This window comes from Kogia breviceps, chromosome 3, assembly GCF_026419965.1.
Source record: "Kogia breviceps isolate mKogBre1 chromosome 3, mKogBre1 haplotype 1, whole genome shotgun sequence".
In the NCBI taxonomy this organism is placed as follows: domain Eukaryota; kingdom Metazoa; phylum Chordata; class Mammalia; order Artiodactyla; family Physeteridae; genus Kogia; species Kogia breviceps.
The window spans coordinates 102,501,940-102,513,702 of NC_081312.1; the positions used below are offsets into that span (position 1 = coordinate 102,501,940).

General features: G+C 57.8%; 1 protein-coding gene across 5 annotated transcripts; it reads right to left on the reverse strand.

The window, feature by feature from the left end:
* Positions 1–34: 34 nt before the first annotated feature.
* Positions 35–11,763, reverse strand: MAN2C1 (mannosidase alpha class 2C member 1). Of its 5 annotated transcripts, none has more exons than XR_009334833.2 (26): positions 11,563–11,763; positions 11,183–11,308; positions 10,403–10,526; positions 9,182–9,252; positions 7,696–7,873; positions 7,197–7,386; positions 5,944–6,050; positions 5,650–5,760; positions 5,187–5,279; positions 4,942–5,058; positions 4,619–4,714; positions 4,377–4,522; positions 3,900–4,023; positions 3,418–3,539; positions 3,220–3,305; positions 2,948–3,103; positions 2,639–2,736; positions 2,363–2,457; positions 1,997–2,101; positions 1,739–1,895; positions 1,505–1,648; positions 1,008–1,117; positions 828–907; positions 545–653; positions 348–457; positions 35–275 (listed from the first exon to the last, which is right to left on the reverse strand). XR_009334833.2 is itself a non-coding variant. In XM_059058881.2 (26 exons), exons 1-26 carry the CDS (start codon positions 11,661–11,663, stop codon positions 149–151), a joined length of 3,123 nt encoding a protein of 1,040 aa, XP_058914864.1. In that variant the 5' UTR covers positions 11,664–11,763; the 3' UTR covers positions 35–148. The 5 variants fall into 5 exon arrangements, 3 of the variants coding, with proteins under 3 accessions (XP_058914864.1, XP_066885477.1, XP_058914865.1); XR_010839728.1 differs by having other exon boundaries at positions 2,639–2,811; XM_059058881.2 differs by having other exon boundaries at positions 545–693.

The following is an 11,763-nucleotide window of genomic DNA, read 5'->3' on the forward strand; positions in this document are numbered from 1 at the left end:
GAGTTTGAGGACTGAGCAGGGGCTACCAACAGGGTTCCTGAGCCAAGCATTTATTGTTCAAGAGGTAACTGATCCTTGCACCAGGCTTGGAAGGCAGAAATGAGGAACCCCCAAAGCCTTCCACAAACAAAACCCCACGCTCAGGGACTCAGCTTGGTGCGGGCTGCAGCACGAGCAACAGGGACTGCACTTGGAAGGGAGAAAAGGAGAGCTTCAGGCGTCTGTCCTGAAGGGGCAGGCGGCCAGCAGGGTCACGGCGCTCCAGGAAGTCACAGCTGGAGAACAGAAGGGACCATGAAGGCCCCGCGAGGGCAGGGCTCCCACTCCCACCCCGTGTCCCCACTCACAGGACGGCCTCCTGAACCGGCAGCGACGTGTGCAGCCAGCAGTCCACGTGGCTGCCATGGGCCTCGTACAACCTCAGGACCAGCTTGCGGCCCTGGAGGCTGGTCTCCGCCTACGGAGGGAGGTGGGTGGTGGGCGGGGCCGAGGGCGGGCCCAGCTCGGGACCCCGGCCCGTTCCCCGCACCCCACCGGCCCTTGCCTGCTTGACGGTCTCCAATACAACTGCAGGCGAGGACACTGAAAAGGCACTCCAGGAGGCGGCGGGTGCCGGGCCCGGGACGGGCAGCGCCAACAGGGGGAAGTTGAGGCTGTAGGCAGCGGGAATAACGCCAGCGTCCTGGAAGGACCCTGGGCGCAGACCGGAAAGGGACGCGTGGTGGAAAATGAGGGTAGAGGCGTGGGACCGCTGGAGTGCTCCCCACTTACCGTTGGGGCAACCGAGGCCGAGAGGGGCAGAGAGGTATCAGGGCCACAGCACTCACCATTATGCGGCATCAGCGCGTAGGTGAACTCGTGGCGCCCCATGTCAACCGTGGCGTCAGGGGACTTGGGTGCCCGCAAGCTGGGGTGGGGAGGGTGGTAAGGGCTAGGCTGGAGCCGCCGAAGTTCTATCCTGGGAAGACCGCGCTCCCATACCAGTCCCTGGGAGGCACCCCACTCACAGGGAGAGGCTGATGACGCCGCCTCGCACTGACGCGCCATACTTGCAGTCATTGAGCAGAGCCAGCCCAAAGCCGTGCTCTGACAGATCCATCCAGCGGTGGGCCCACACCTGGAGGGTAGATCGGAGACCCACTTGGTGGCCCCGCCTCCTCCTCATGCTCCAGAGCTTCTGTCAGTAGACTGAGGGAAGCTCTGGGACCACACGATTGAATGCCAGCTCTCACTACAGGAGGCCCTGAGCACACCACACAACCTGTCTAAGCCCCAGCTCCTTACCTGGGAAAGGGGGATAAGAGTACTTACCCCACCAAATGGGCATGAATATCAGACTAAACAGAAAGCATTTAGCACCATGCCTGGCATACATGTCAGGAACCAGCAAATACTGATCATCATCTTCCTCCTCCTCACCCCATACCACACAACTAGTTTCTCCCCAGCCAGGGAGGATCCAAACCCTCCACCACACCCCGCCCCACACCACCCCACGTCAGACCTCAAATCGGGCCCAGTCCCAAGAGGTGTTGTAGTGGGTGGGCCGCTGCAGATGTCCAAACTGGACCTCAAAGGTGGCCTGGGGGCTCCGCACACGGGCAGGGAACTCCACCTTCAGGAACTTGTGGGCCTCGTGCCAGTGCACCTATCGGGGGTGGAGGTAGGGGTGCAAGGGGAGGGACCCTCCTTACCAGCCACAGCCAGGGAAGATACCCACCACCCTGCCCCCTGCTACCTCGGTGTGGAAGCGGACATAGGGGCAGCCGACGTCCAGCACAACCTCTTGGCTGAGCCGACTGTTGGGGCTGATCTGCAGCTGAAACCAGGTGGTGCCCCGCACGCCACCCTCAGTGCCCACGGCCAAGGTCCCTGCCTGGCCCAGCACTGGCTTCCTGTGGAACAGGGGAGGGAGGTGCTGAGCCAGGACGGCCTGGCAGAGGGGGCCCAATACTCTCGTATCCCACGCTGCCCCCAAGTCCTGCCCACCCCGCACCGTGTTTCTAGGTGGTAGTCCATGACGTCCCACGCGTCCCAGTACAGGGGAACGTCATCGAACAGCACAAACTGGTTCCCCACAGCACCCTCAGCAATGGCTTCCCTGGAAGGACACGGAGACTGGCGCTTTACACAACTGTATGACCGCGGTCTCTCCAGCTGTTTGAGGTGGGTGGAGTGGGAGGTAGGGTGAGTAGGTCCAGAGGACAGGAGACTGCTAACCCAGCCGGCCCCATTCCATGTGTGGATCCCAGTCCTGAGCCACCTGTGGGCTACTGTGGTCAGCTGTGGCCAGGGGACAGAGGGAATGAGAGGTCTGGGGTCCCCTGCCAGGCACTGGGAGAGGGCAGTGAGGGGTCAGCACCTGCCGGAGGCCACCAGCACCAGAGACGTCAGGCGGCCGGTTGGGTCCAGCCTCACCCGGATGATGCCGTTGTCCAGAGTCACAGAACCGTCAGTCTTGGTGGGAGGGGGCCTTGAGGCTAAGTCTGCAGAGGCTTCCCGCCACCAATAGCCTGCCCAACCCCAGCCCCAGCCCTGCCTTGCCACCTGCTCCAGGTTGGGGAGCTCAGAACCCCCACGTTGTCAGGGACAGCCCAGGACAGCCAGCCCCCGCCCTCCGCGATGTGCCAGCACTCACCTCCTGCACTACAAACACAGGCTGCTGGGGCAGCAGGGGCTGCAGTGAGGTGGGGGTGGGAGCAGGAGCATAGCCCATGCTGGGCACTGTCACCAGAGCTGGGGATGAGGCCTGGGCATCAGCGCAGCCTCCCTCAACCTTCCAGGAACCATACTCGGGGCGGGGTGGGGGGGCTGGAGGGGGTGAGTATTACTAGTACTCTCTAGCCTGGGGCAACCCGGGGCAGAGATCCCCAGGGGAATGTCCCCAACTCTCGATTGGGCCTTGATCCCTCCTGCTACAGTAGCCACCCTTCTCCCCAGCTCATACCTAGGCAGTGGGCCCCACCAGGCCTGGGCAGGGTCAACACTTCAGTGCGCTTCCAGGGCAGTGTGTTGACAATGAGGAGGCCCTCAGGACCTGGCTCCCCAGAACAAAGGGCTGCGGCTGCAGTGATGAGCAGTGTGTTGCCACGGGAACGGATGTCTGGGGAGAGACTGGCTGGTCATGGGTGGGCAGTGGGTCTGGGTGACCCCTGAGTGTCCCACAGGAGACACTCTGCCCTGGGTGCTGGAGAGCAGCGGAAATGTTGTTAGCCTCACCTTCGTAGTGGCACATGGCTTCCTCTGCCACCAGCTGGATGCAGCTTCCAGTCACCACATCGTGGAACTGGTTCAGAAGCAGAAGCCTGCAAGGGCCAAGGGCCAAGGGCAGGGCTGCGGAAGGCTGGGAGGGAGGGGCAGCCACAGAGGTGTCTGGGGTGAGGTTAGTGGGTGGCAGGGTGCAGAAGACAGGCTGACCTCCAGAGGTCCTGCAGCTGGGTGGCCGGGTAGGGGAACTGGGCACTGCGGGCCAGGGCCAGGCTGCTGAGCAGCTCCACGTCGTGCAGGATCCGCTCACACTCCCGGTTCCCCTTCTTGATCTGAGCCCAGGGTAGGGAGAATCGGTCTAGAGTCTATTCAAGCATCCCAGGACACCTTCCAAAGCCTTCTCTTGCTCAGAACCCCTGGTGGCTCCCCAGGGCCTCTTGTGAGTTATCTGCCCCAGATGCCTCCCTCCTCTCCCCTCAGCCCAAGCCCTTCCTCCCTCAGGGATGCTTAGTCCTGCCTCCTCCAGGCTTCTGACCACCGGGCTCTTGCACTTCTCTCCTCTCAGCTGCTCCGTGGAACACAAGCCTCTTCCCCCAGGTCTGGGCTGGGCTCTGTCCCCTGCTTCCTCCTCTGACCCTCTGGGCTTCTCAAGGGCACGCCTTCCCCATTTGGCTCAGCAACCAGCTCCTGACCTGGGCATGGGTGGTGTAGGTGCCATTATGTAGCTCCAGGAAGAGCTCTCCGACCCACGTGCACAGCTGCCCCGAGTGGCCCTCCAGCGCCGAGAAGAGTCGCTCCGGAGAGGAGAGCTGCACCCTGAGGGAGACTGCAAGCCTGGGTCTCCCAGCTTGGCTGTGTGATTCACCCTTCTTCCATGCAAGGGTGACAAGAGATCCAGTCCCGACAGAAAGGAGCCACGCCAAGAAAGCTCCCTGTCCACACAAAGCCAGTTCTGGACACCCCAGGAGAGTTTTCTCTCTAGTAGGTTTAAGCCCCGTCCCACCTTTAGCTTTCCCCCCACGCTACCACCAGGGTAGAAGTTGGGAGGAGCCCATGGTCCGGGATTGGAGGGGGACAAGGTTTAGGTGGGGTGTCGGGCCCAATATTTGAACAGAAGGAAGGACTAAGGGCAAGGGTGGAGGGTAGGGCTGAGTGAGCCCAGGTCTGACCTGGGCAGCCCATCTGTATTGCACAGCCGCTTCAAGCGGTCCACCATGGTCTGGGTGGGGCCACCACCCCCATCCCCAAAGCCAAAGAGGAAGGCACTGTGGTTGGTACGCCCCTTGTCCCGGTTTTTGGCCACAGTCTTCAGCACCTGCACAGGCGGGCTCAGGGTCAGCTTAGGACAGGACACCCAGCCCTCTCCAGCCTGCCTCCCATCCCCAACCTTGGCCACTAGGTGCCCTCTCACCTCCTCAACACTGCCCTGCATCCCATATGAGTCACCAGGCGGGAAGTGGGCCAGCACGCGGGAGCCATCCAGCCCCTCCCAGAAAAAGGTATGGTGCTGCAGGCAGGGAAACAGGTAGAAGAGAGAGGGCAGAGTCAGGGCTGAGGTAGAGCCGGGCCTCCTAGACCTGCCCCTCCTATGTGTGACCCTGGGGGAGGCATGCCTTCTCTGGGTTGGGGTTGGGTGGTTTGTCCAGGGCCTCTCAATAAGCCTGGACGGAGATGTATGGGCCAGGTGGTGGGACCCAGGCCCACTTTGAGCCTGGTTCCCTGGGGCCTGCTCACCGGGAAGGAGTTCACCAAGTTCCAGCTCAGTTTTTGGGTGAGGAAGTGCCTGATGCCACAGCTGCGCATGATCTGTGGGAGCTGCGCTGAGTAGCCGAATGTGTCTGGCAGCCAGAACTGCAGGGAAAGGGCCTCTGGGCACAGGAACCAGGGCTCTCGGCAGCGCAGCCACAGCCTCAGCCCCTCATCACTCAAGGGCAAGCTCCAGCCCCTCGCGCCTGCAGGCGCAGCCACTCCCAGCCTACCTCGGAGCACATCTTCCCAAACTCCTGCAGGAAGAAGTTCTGTCCCTGTAGGAACTGCCTCACCATGGCCTCTCCACTGGGAAGGTTCCCATCCTGGCAGTGAGGGAACAGGGAGGCAGCTGGGGTCAGCACCAGGTGGAATGCGCAGGAGCTCAGGCCAACCACCCGGAGAGGAGCAGCCAGGGCTCTGACACTGGGTGATAGCCAGTGCCCAGGGAGTGTCCATCTCCTCACTTCAGGCCCACCTGTCTGCCTGCCAGAGGGGAGGTTTCTGGGGCCAGGTCATCCAGACAGTCTGTCACTGTGCTGGAGACCCTCCTCCCCCTTGGAGTGTCAGGCCCCGTTATTCCAGGGACTGATAGGTGCTGCCGCGGAGAGGGCATGAAGGGCCTGCATAGAGTCACCAGCAAAGCCGAGGAGAGAAGCCCATGAGGCTGAGGGGCTGTGGATGGACTGCACTTACCATCTCCACCCAGGTGCCCCCGACGGGCACAAATTGCCCACGGCAGGCGAACTCCTGGAGCCGGGCATACAGGCCAGGGTAGTGGCTCTTCACCCATGCGAGCTGCTGTGCCTGTGGGCAGATGAGGCGGGAGCTGGGCCAGGGGCAACAAGAACCCCACCCAGGGCTGAGCACCTGGGGCCCAGTGGGTGGCTGAGGATGAGGAGCCCTGCCCCTCAGGCCCCAGAAGCTCTCGGAACCTCACACTAGTGCCCATTGGGCTCCCGGTACCACCCGCACAGCCGTCCCTCTGACCTGGGAGCAGGCAAAGATGAACTCAGGATTCCGCTCCATGAGCTGAACGACTGTCACCCAGCTCCGGGCACATTTCCGCACGGTCTCCTTGAAGGGCCAGAGCCAGGCTAGACGGGGAGGAGGGTGGAGGATAGGAGAGCAGCAAGGTCCCCTGCTCCTCACAGATCTCCAGCCGCACGCCTGCCCCCCAGCACCCAACCAGGCCCAGCCTGGGCCTCCAGAGGGTCATCCTGGCCTTCCGTCCATCTCAGGCTCTTTCCCTGCAAAGTCCTGTGGCATCTCTCCTGAGCTATCACTTTACATCACTCTTGCAAAGTAGGAGTAGGGACTGGGGAAAGGAGGTTGGCTGGGGCTACCGGATCAATTTTACATCAGGAAATGGAGGCCCCAGCCCCTGGAATAGCCTTACTCTGAGGTTTAGACACCCCTGAGAGGATCCTATAAGAGGTACTGGAGGTTGGCCCTTTCCCTGCATGCACATTGAAGGATAGCCTGGAACAGAGGGCACAGCTTCCTGAGATGGACCTGCCTGGGCCAGCCGTCCTGCATGAGGCACTACAGCTTCTTGCAACCTCTAGGCCTCAGTTCCTTCTTTACCAGCCCAGAACTCTACATCCCATGCTTTGGCACAGCAGAGAAAGCCCTTGTTCTGTGGTTCAGAAACTTTAGCTGCATCAGAATCAATACCTTGGGGAGTTTTTTAAAAATGTAATTTCCCATAAGCCTCACAGACACTGTAGACTTACCAGGTTCAAAACCTCCTGATTCTCCCCAGGAAACCTCCTCCTGGGCTTGAGTCCCCATCTCAACTACTTCCACATCACTCCTATCTGAGGACTTGGGCACTTGTCAAATTCTTACTCATCCTCACCCTGTTCAAAGGTCATCTCCTCTGAGAAACCTTTCTTGAATCCCCCAGACCCACCTGGGTTAAATGCCTCTTCAGGGCTCCCCAGCCCCCCATCCTTCCCTCCATCATGGCAGCAACTGTGTCTGCCTATTTTGTGATCACCAGTCTCTATAATCCTACCCTCCCCAATATCTAGCATGGGGCCACAAGGGGCATCAGATTTTGTTGAAAGAATAAATGAAGCCACATCTAGCAGAGCCTACAGCCCATTCCCCTCTCCCCGGGAAAACAGGTCCAACAGGGGCAAGAACTTGATGTGGATCACACAGTGCTTCCAGGACACAGCCAGGTCTTCGAGGCCACTCCTGCCTCCCCGAACCAGCCCAGCCAGCTGCTGCCCTACCTGTATCAATGTGGCAGTGCCCCAGGGCATGGATGGTATGCTGGCTTTCACCCCCACGTTGGCCAAAGAACTTGGAGGCCAGGGCCTGGGCCACTGGGAAGGTCTCTGGCTGGGCGGGGTCACATACGTTCACCATCTGGTTGGCTGTGTACAGGGCCTGGTAGCTGCGCTGGTTGTCCTCCCCGAGGCCCTGCAGCAGGGTTCTGTCCCTTAATCCCCATCTCAAGCAAGCAGAGTCTCCAAAATTAGACCCCAGCTGATCTCCCATGGGTTCTCAGCAGAGTTCCTCCCTACCTCCAACCCTGTGCTCCTGCTGGTCCCCCAGCTCAGCACTGTCTCCTTCCTCCCCTTTACATAGGGAAATCCTCTCAACACTCAGGCAGGCACAAAACACCCTCCCTATTCTGGATTCCCAGAGCCCCAACTATCTAACCCAAGAAACAGCCTGCCTGGAACAGGGCTCTAGAGGGTGACCAGGTGGCGCGGGGGTGTTGAGTACCTTGGCCATACCCAGCAGCAGTTCCAGATCCACCAGGAGCTTGTGGACATCCCGGTGGAACACGGCCAGCTCAGCCCGGCTCACCTGGAACATCTTCTCTGGGTCAGGGGCTGCGATCATGGGTCCCTTCCCGGCCCCTAGGAGCCCATTGCAGGCTACTTCCACATAGAGGGTCAGGCTACAAATGTGGGGAGGCAGCCTCAGGCCAAGGGCCTGGCAGAGGACCAAAGAGGCATCCAGCAGACCCCTCCCCATTCACCCCCAGGATCTACCACCCAGAGGATCTCACAGTTATGTCAGGTGCGTGTGAGAGAGGGTCATGGTAGAAACAACAGACTACACCAAATTCTACTGATGAGTGTTCTGCCTTGGTTGGGGAGAACAAGTAGCCAAGTTTGGAACCATGTGAATTATGCTGTTGTTTAGACTTTTATTTCCAAAGCTATCTTTACAAAGCACTGTCTTGGTCTCAGAACCCTCTTTGCACATTAAAAACATGTTTGGATCTCCCAGGTCCAGTCTTTCAGAAGAAAGATCCATCAGCCAATATGGGCAGGCCACTGTTTGGAAAGCATGGTGGGCTGTGGTGCTGTTCTACTCAGTCTTCAGAGGCAAACATGACTTCCTTCAGGAAGCCTTCCATGACTCTCCTCTTATCCCTCTCCCTAGTCTAGAACAGATTTCTTATGTTGAAAGTTTTTTCTTTCAAAGCCCTCATCAGTTTTGCAATTATATAAGTATATGTGAGTCCCCCTTGCTGTCAAGAATCACATCATTCACCATCACAGTCCCAGTGCCTGGAAACATCAGATACACAATGTTCAATAAATATAATACCCAAGAAAAGTTTTTGATGGTGTCATAAAATGCATGTTATAATATGGATTTTTAAAAAATCAGGATTCAAAATATCAAAGAAATACAACCTCAACTAGTAAAAACTACATTTGAAAGAATTCCTGAGAAGAATGCTGAGATGTTAATAATGGGTGTCACTAAGTGGTGGGATAATGGGAGTTATTTACTTCTTTGTGCTTTTCTGTATTTAACCCAAGAACGAAAACGCTATCTTTATAGCCAGAAAAATCCTGCTTTTCAAAAATAAGCTATGAGGGCTTCCCTCGTGGTGCAGTGGTTGAGAATCTGCCTGCCGATGCAGGGGACGCAGGTTCGCGCCCTGGTCTGGGAAGATCCCACATGCTGTGGAGCGGCTGGGCCCGTGAGCCATGGCCGCTGAGCCTGCGCACCCAGAGCCTGTGCTCCGCAAAGGGAGAGGCCACAACAGTGAGAGGCCCGCGTACCGCAAAAATAAATAAATAAATAATAAAATTAAATTAAATTAAAAAAAAAAAAGCTATGAGAGTTGGAGATGGTTGTATTGAAATTGGGTGTGTTTCTCAGATCGCTCTGGGCCTCAGCTCCTCCTTGCCCACTGGTCCTCCCTCCCCTACAGCACTGGTCAACCACAGCACAGGGACTCACTCACCTCCGGGGGTCTTCTTCCCCCAGCTTGTCAGTCAGGACATAGCTGGTCTTCTCCCCCTCTTTGGTCAAACCCTGGTGGGGAGTGCAGTGAAAGAGACAGGACCTGAGGCTTGTGAACAGCTCAGATGAAGTATAAGCTGAGGGAGGCCAGGCCCCTCTACCGGCTCCCTAGCACTTGCTCCTCTCTCCCAGACAAGGCCAAGATTGACAAATCAGGGACCTCTGGTAGCAGGTCCCCCAACCCCCATGGCAGTCAGTGCCATGACCACCAAATGGCACCTATTTGCCAGCAGAAAAGCCACTGGTCTTGTGGAGTCTTGGGAAGGTATCAGGTCCTTGGTGGCTTCTGGTGGCCTCTGTAGCCCTGAATAAGCATCTGAAGGGAAACTCTATGAAGTCAGGGACAGGTTTACCTCATTCCCCACTATATCCACAGTGCTTAGCACAGGGACCTGCCAGAGAGGGCACTCTGGAGACATCCACTGAGACAGTGAAGGGAGGGAGGGAGGGGTCTGCCATCTTTCTGTACAGGAAGTACAACAGTCCTAACCTGAGACTGAGGGTTAGTCAAACTGAAATGGAAGCTGTGTGAACCTGAACAAGTGTGTTAACATCTATATATCTCAGTTTCTTAGTCTGTAAATGGCCATAAAGACCTACCACATAGGATTTTAAAGGTTAAACCTGTTAAGGTTGGATACATAAACAAGGTACTTAATAGTGGTTATATCTGGGGAACTGGGGGTGAGGTAGCAGGGAGATATCCATTATTTCAGGTGAAGAGGACTTTTAAAACTTTATACTATCCAGAACTGTTTCAAAGTCTCCCTCCCCGACTGCCATAAGCATATATTACACATAATAAAAACCAGCTAATTTAAAACTAAAAAGTGATATAGTCTGCAAAGTCACTAGTCTGGCACTTAGTAAAGGGTTAATAAATGGATCTGCTGTACATATTACTGTACTTGATTAATAACTATTTTCATCCCAGAATGGGAGGGTGACCAGTCAGTGGCAGGGTTGGTTTAGTATTAATTATGTTGAGACCCTCAGCGATCCTTTCAAACATGAAAAGGAACAATTACACAAGGGCCCAAGCAACAACTTGTCCAGTCCTGAAATCCTGATACCACCCTGCAGGCATAGCCACTCAGCTGTGGCTTCTCCAGAGACCAGGGCTGAAATGTGGCCATACCTGACCTAGGGCAGGGCTCCTCACCTGGACAGGTTCCCCATCACGCCACACCAGGCCTTCTCCATCACTTTCCCAGCGAAGGTGAACTTCCTGACCCACCCATGCCTCTGGGATGGTCAGCTCCACCCGGAACCAACAGGTCCACCATCTGCAACAGAACCACTAAGATGGGCCTAGGGGTCGAAGCCCTTTCCTTTCGACATACTTCCTTGGACTAAGGGTCAGCAGGGGCTTGAGAATTTCACCAAGTATCTGCAGCATCACAAGGTATTCAGTTGTTTTTTTTTTTTTTTTGGCGGTACGCGGGCCTCTCACTGTTGTGGGCTCTCCCGTTGCGGAGCACAGGCTCCAGACGCGCAGTCTCAGCGGCCATGGCTCACGGGCCTAGCCGCTCCACAGCATGTGGGATCTTCCCGGACCAGGGCACGAACCCGTGTCCCCTGCATCGTCAGGTGGACTCTCAACCACTGTGCCACCAGGGAAGCCCAAGGTATTTAGCTTTGATCCACAAGAAAGGAGCAATGGAGTGTACAGCAAGGTGAGGGAAAGAGGCAGAGAATCAGGGGTCTGTGATTTGTCCTAGAGTGTCCTGCCTAAGGGATGTCCAGGGACTGGGAGAAGGGGGAAATGAAAATTCTCCCATTAAGTCTTGAGGGATCAGGGATCTGCTCCCAGCAGAGGGTGCTGCTCTGCCCCAAGTGTCTAGGGCAGAGGGCCGACAATGGAGGTGTGGCCCTTAGGCTAAGCGAGGAAGCCGGGAGCGGGACCCTATTGGCCCCGCCCTCCCTCTAGAGCGTTACCCACGTGGGTCCGAAGCTGTCGCCGACTTGCGCGGGGCGGAAATTCTGCTGGACTGCCTCCTGGTAGGGAAGCCTTTCGGGCGTCAAGAAGCTGGAGAGCTCGACCACTGGGCAGCTGTCTCCGAAGAGCCTGGGTGGGAGGGGCAGGTGGGCACGCGCCCGTGGGCCAGCCGGCGGGTGGGGACTCGCATTCCCTCGATCCACCGCCGGAAGGGCTGCCTCACAGCTCAGGCTCCCCCCACCCCCTCCTCCTGGCCCCAGCCCTTTCCGCGGCGGGCACTTTGTCCCTCAGACCAGGTGGCCGAAGTTTGGGTTTCCCCCCGGAAGGGAAGGCTAGAGACGCGTGGATGCGGCCGGCCGGCGCCATGGGCGAGGTGGCCACACCTGCCGCGGAGATTACAGTCGGTAAAGTAGAGCGGCGACACGAATTTCTCCACCCGCTCCAGCGTAGTGCGCCAGTGCTTCAGGGCCGGCGCCGCCGCCATCGCCGCGCGCTCTCCTCCCCGGAAGGCCCCAAACACTGCCGGCGCGGTCCACCGCCTGGAACCAAAGGTTCCGGCGTCCGAAGGGCGCCTTCCAGGCCCG

What these genes read in the sequence shown, in the direction of transcription:
- MAN2C1 (XM_067029376.1), bottom strand. Translation starts at nt 11,663, where the DNA reads ATGGCGGCGGCGCCGGCCCTGAAGCACTGGCGCACTACGCTGGAGCGG. An exon ending in GCACTGCCACATTGATACAG is followed by an intron (nt 6,051 to 7,196) that starts GTAGGGCAGCAG and finishes CTCCCCGTCTAG; the next exon opens with CCTGGCTCTGGCCCTTCAAG. An exon ending in ACTTGGTGAACTCCTTCCCG is followed by an intron (nt 4,715 to 4,941) that starts GTGAGCAGGCCC and finishes CCCTGCCTGCAG; the next exon opens with CACCATACCTTTTTCTGGGA.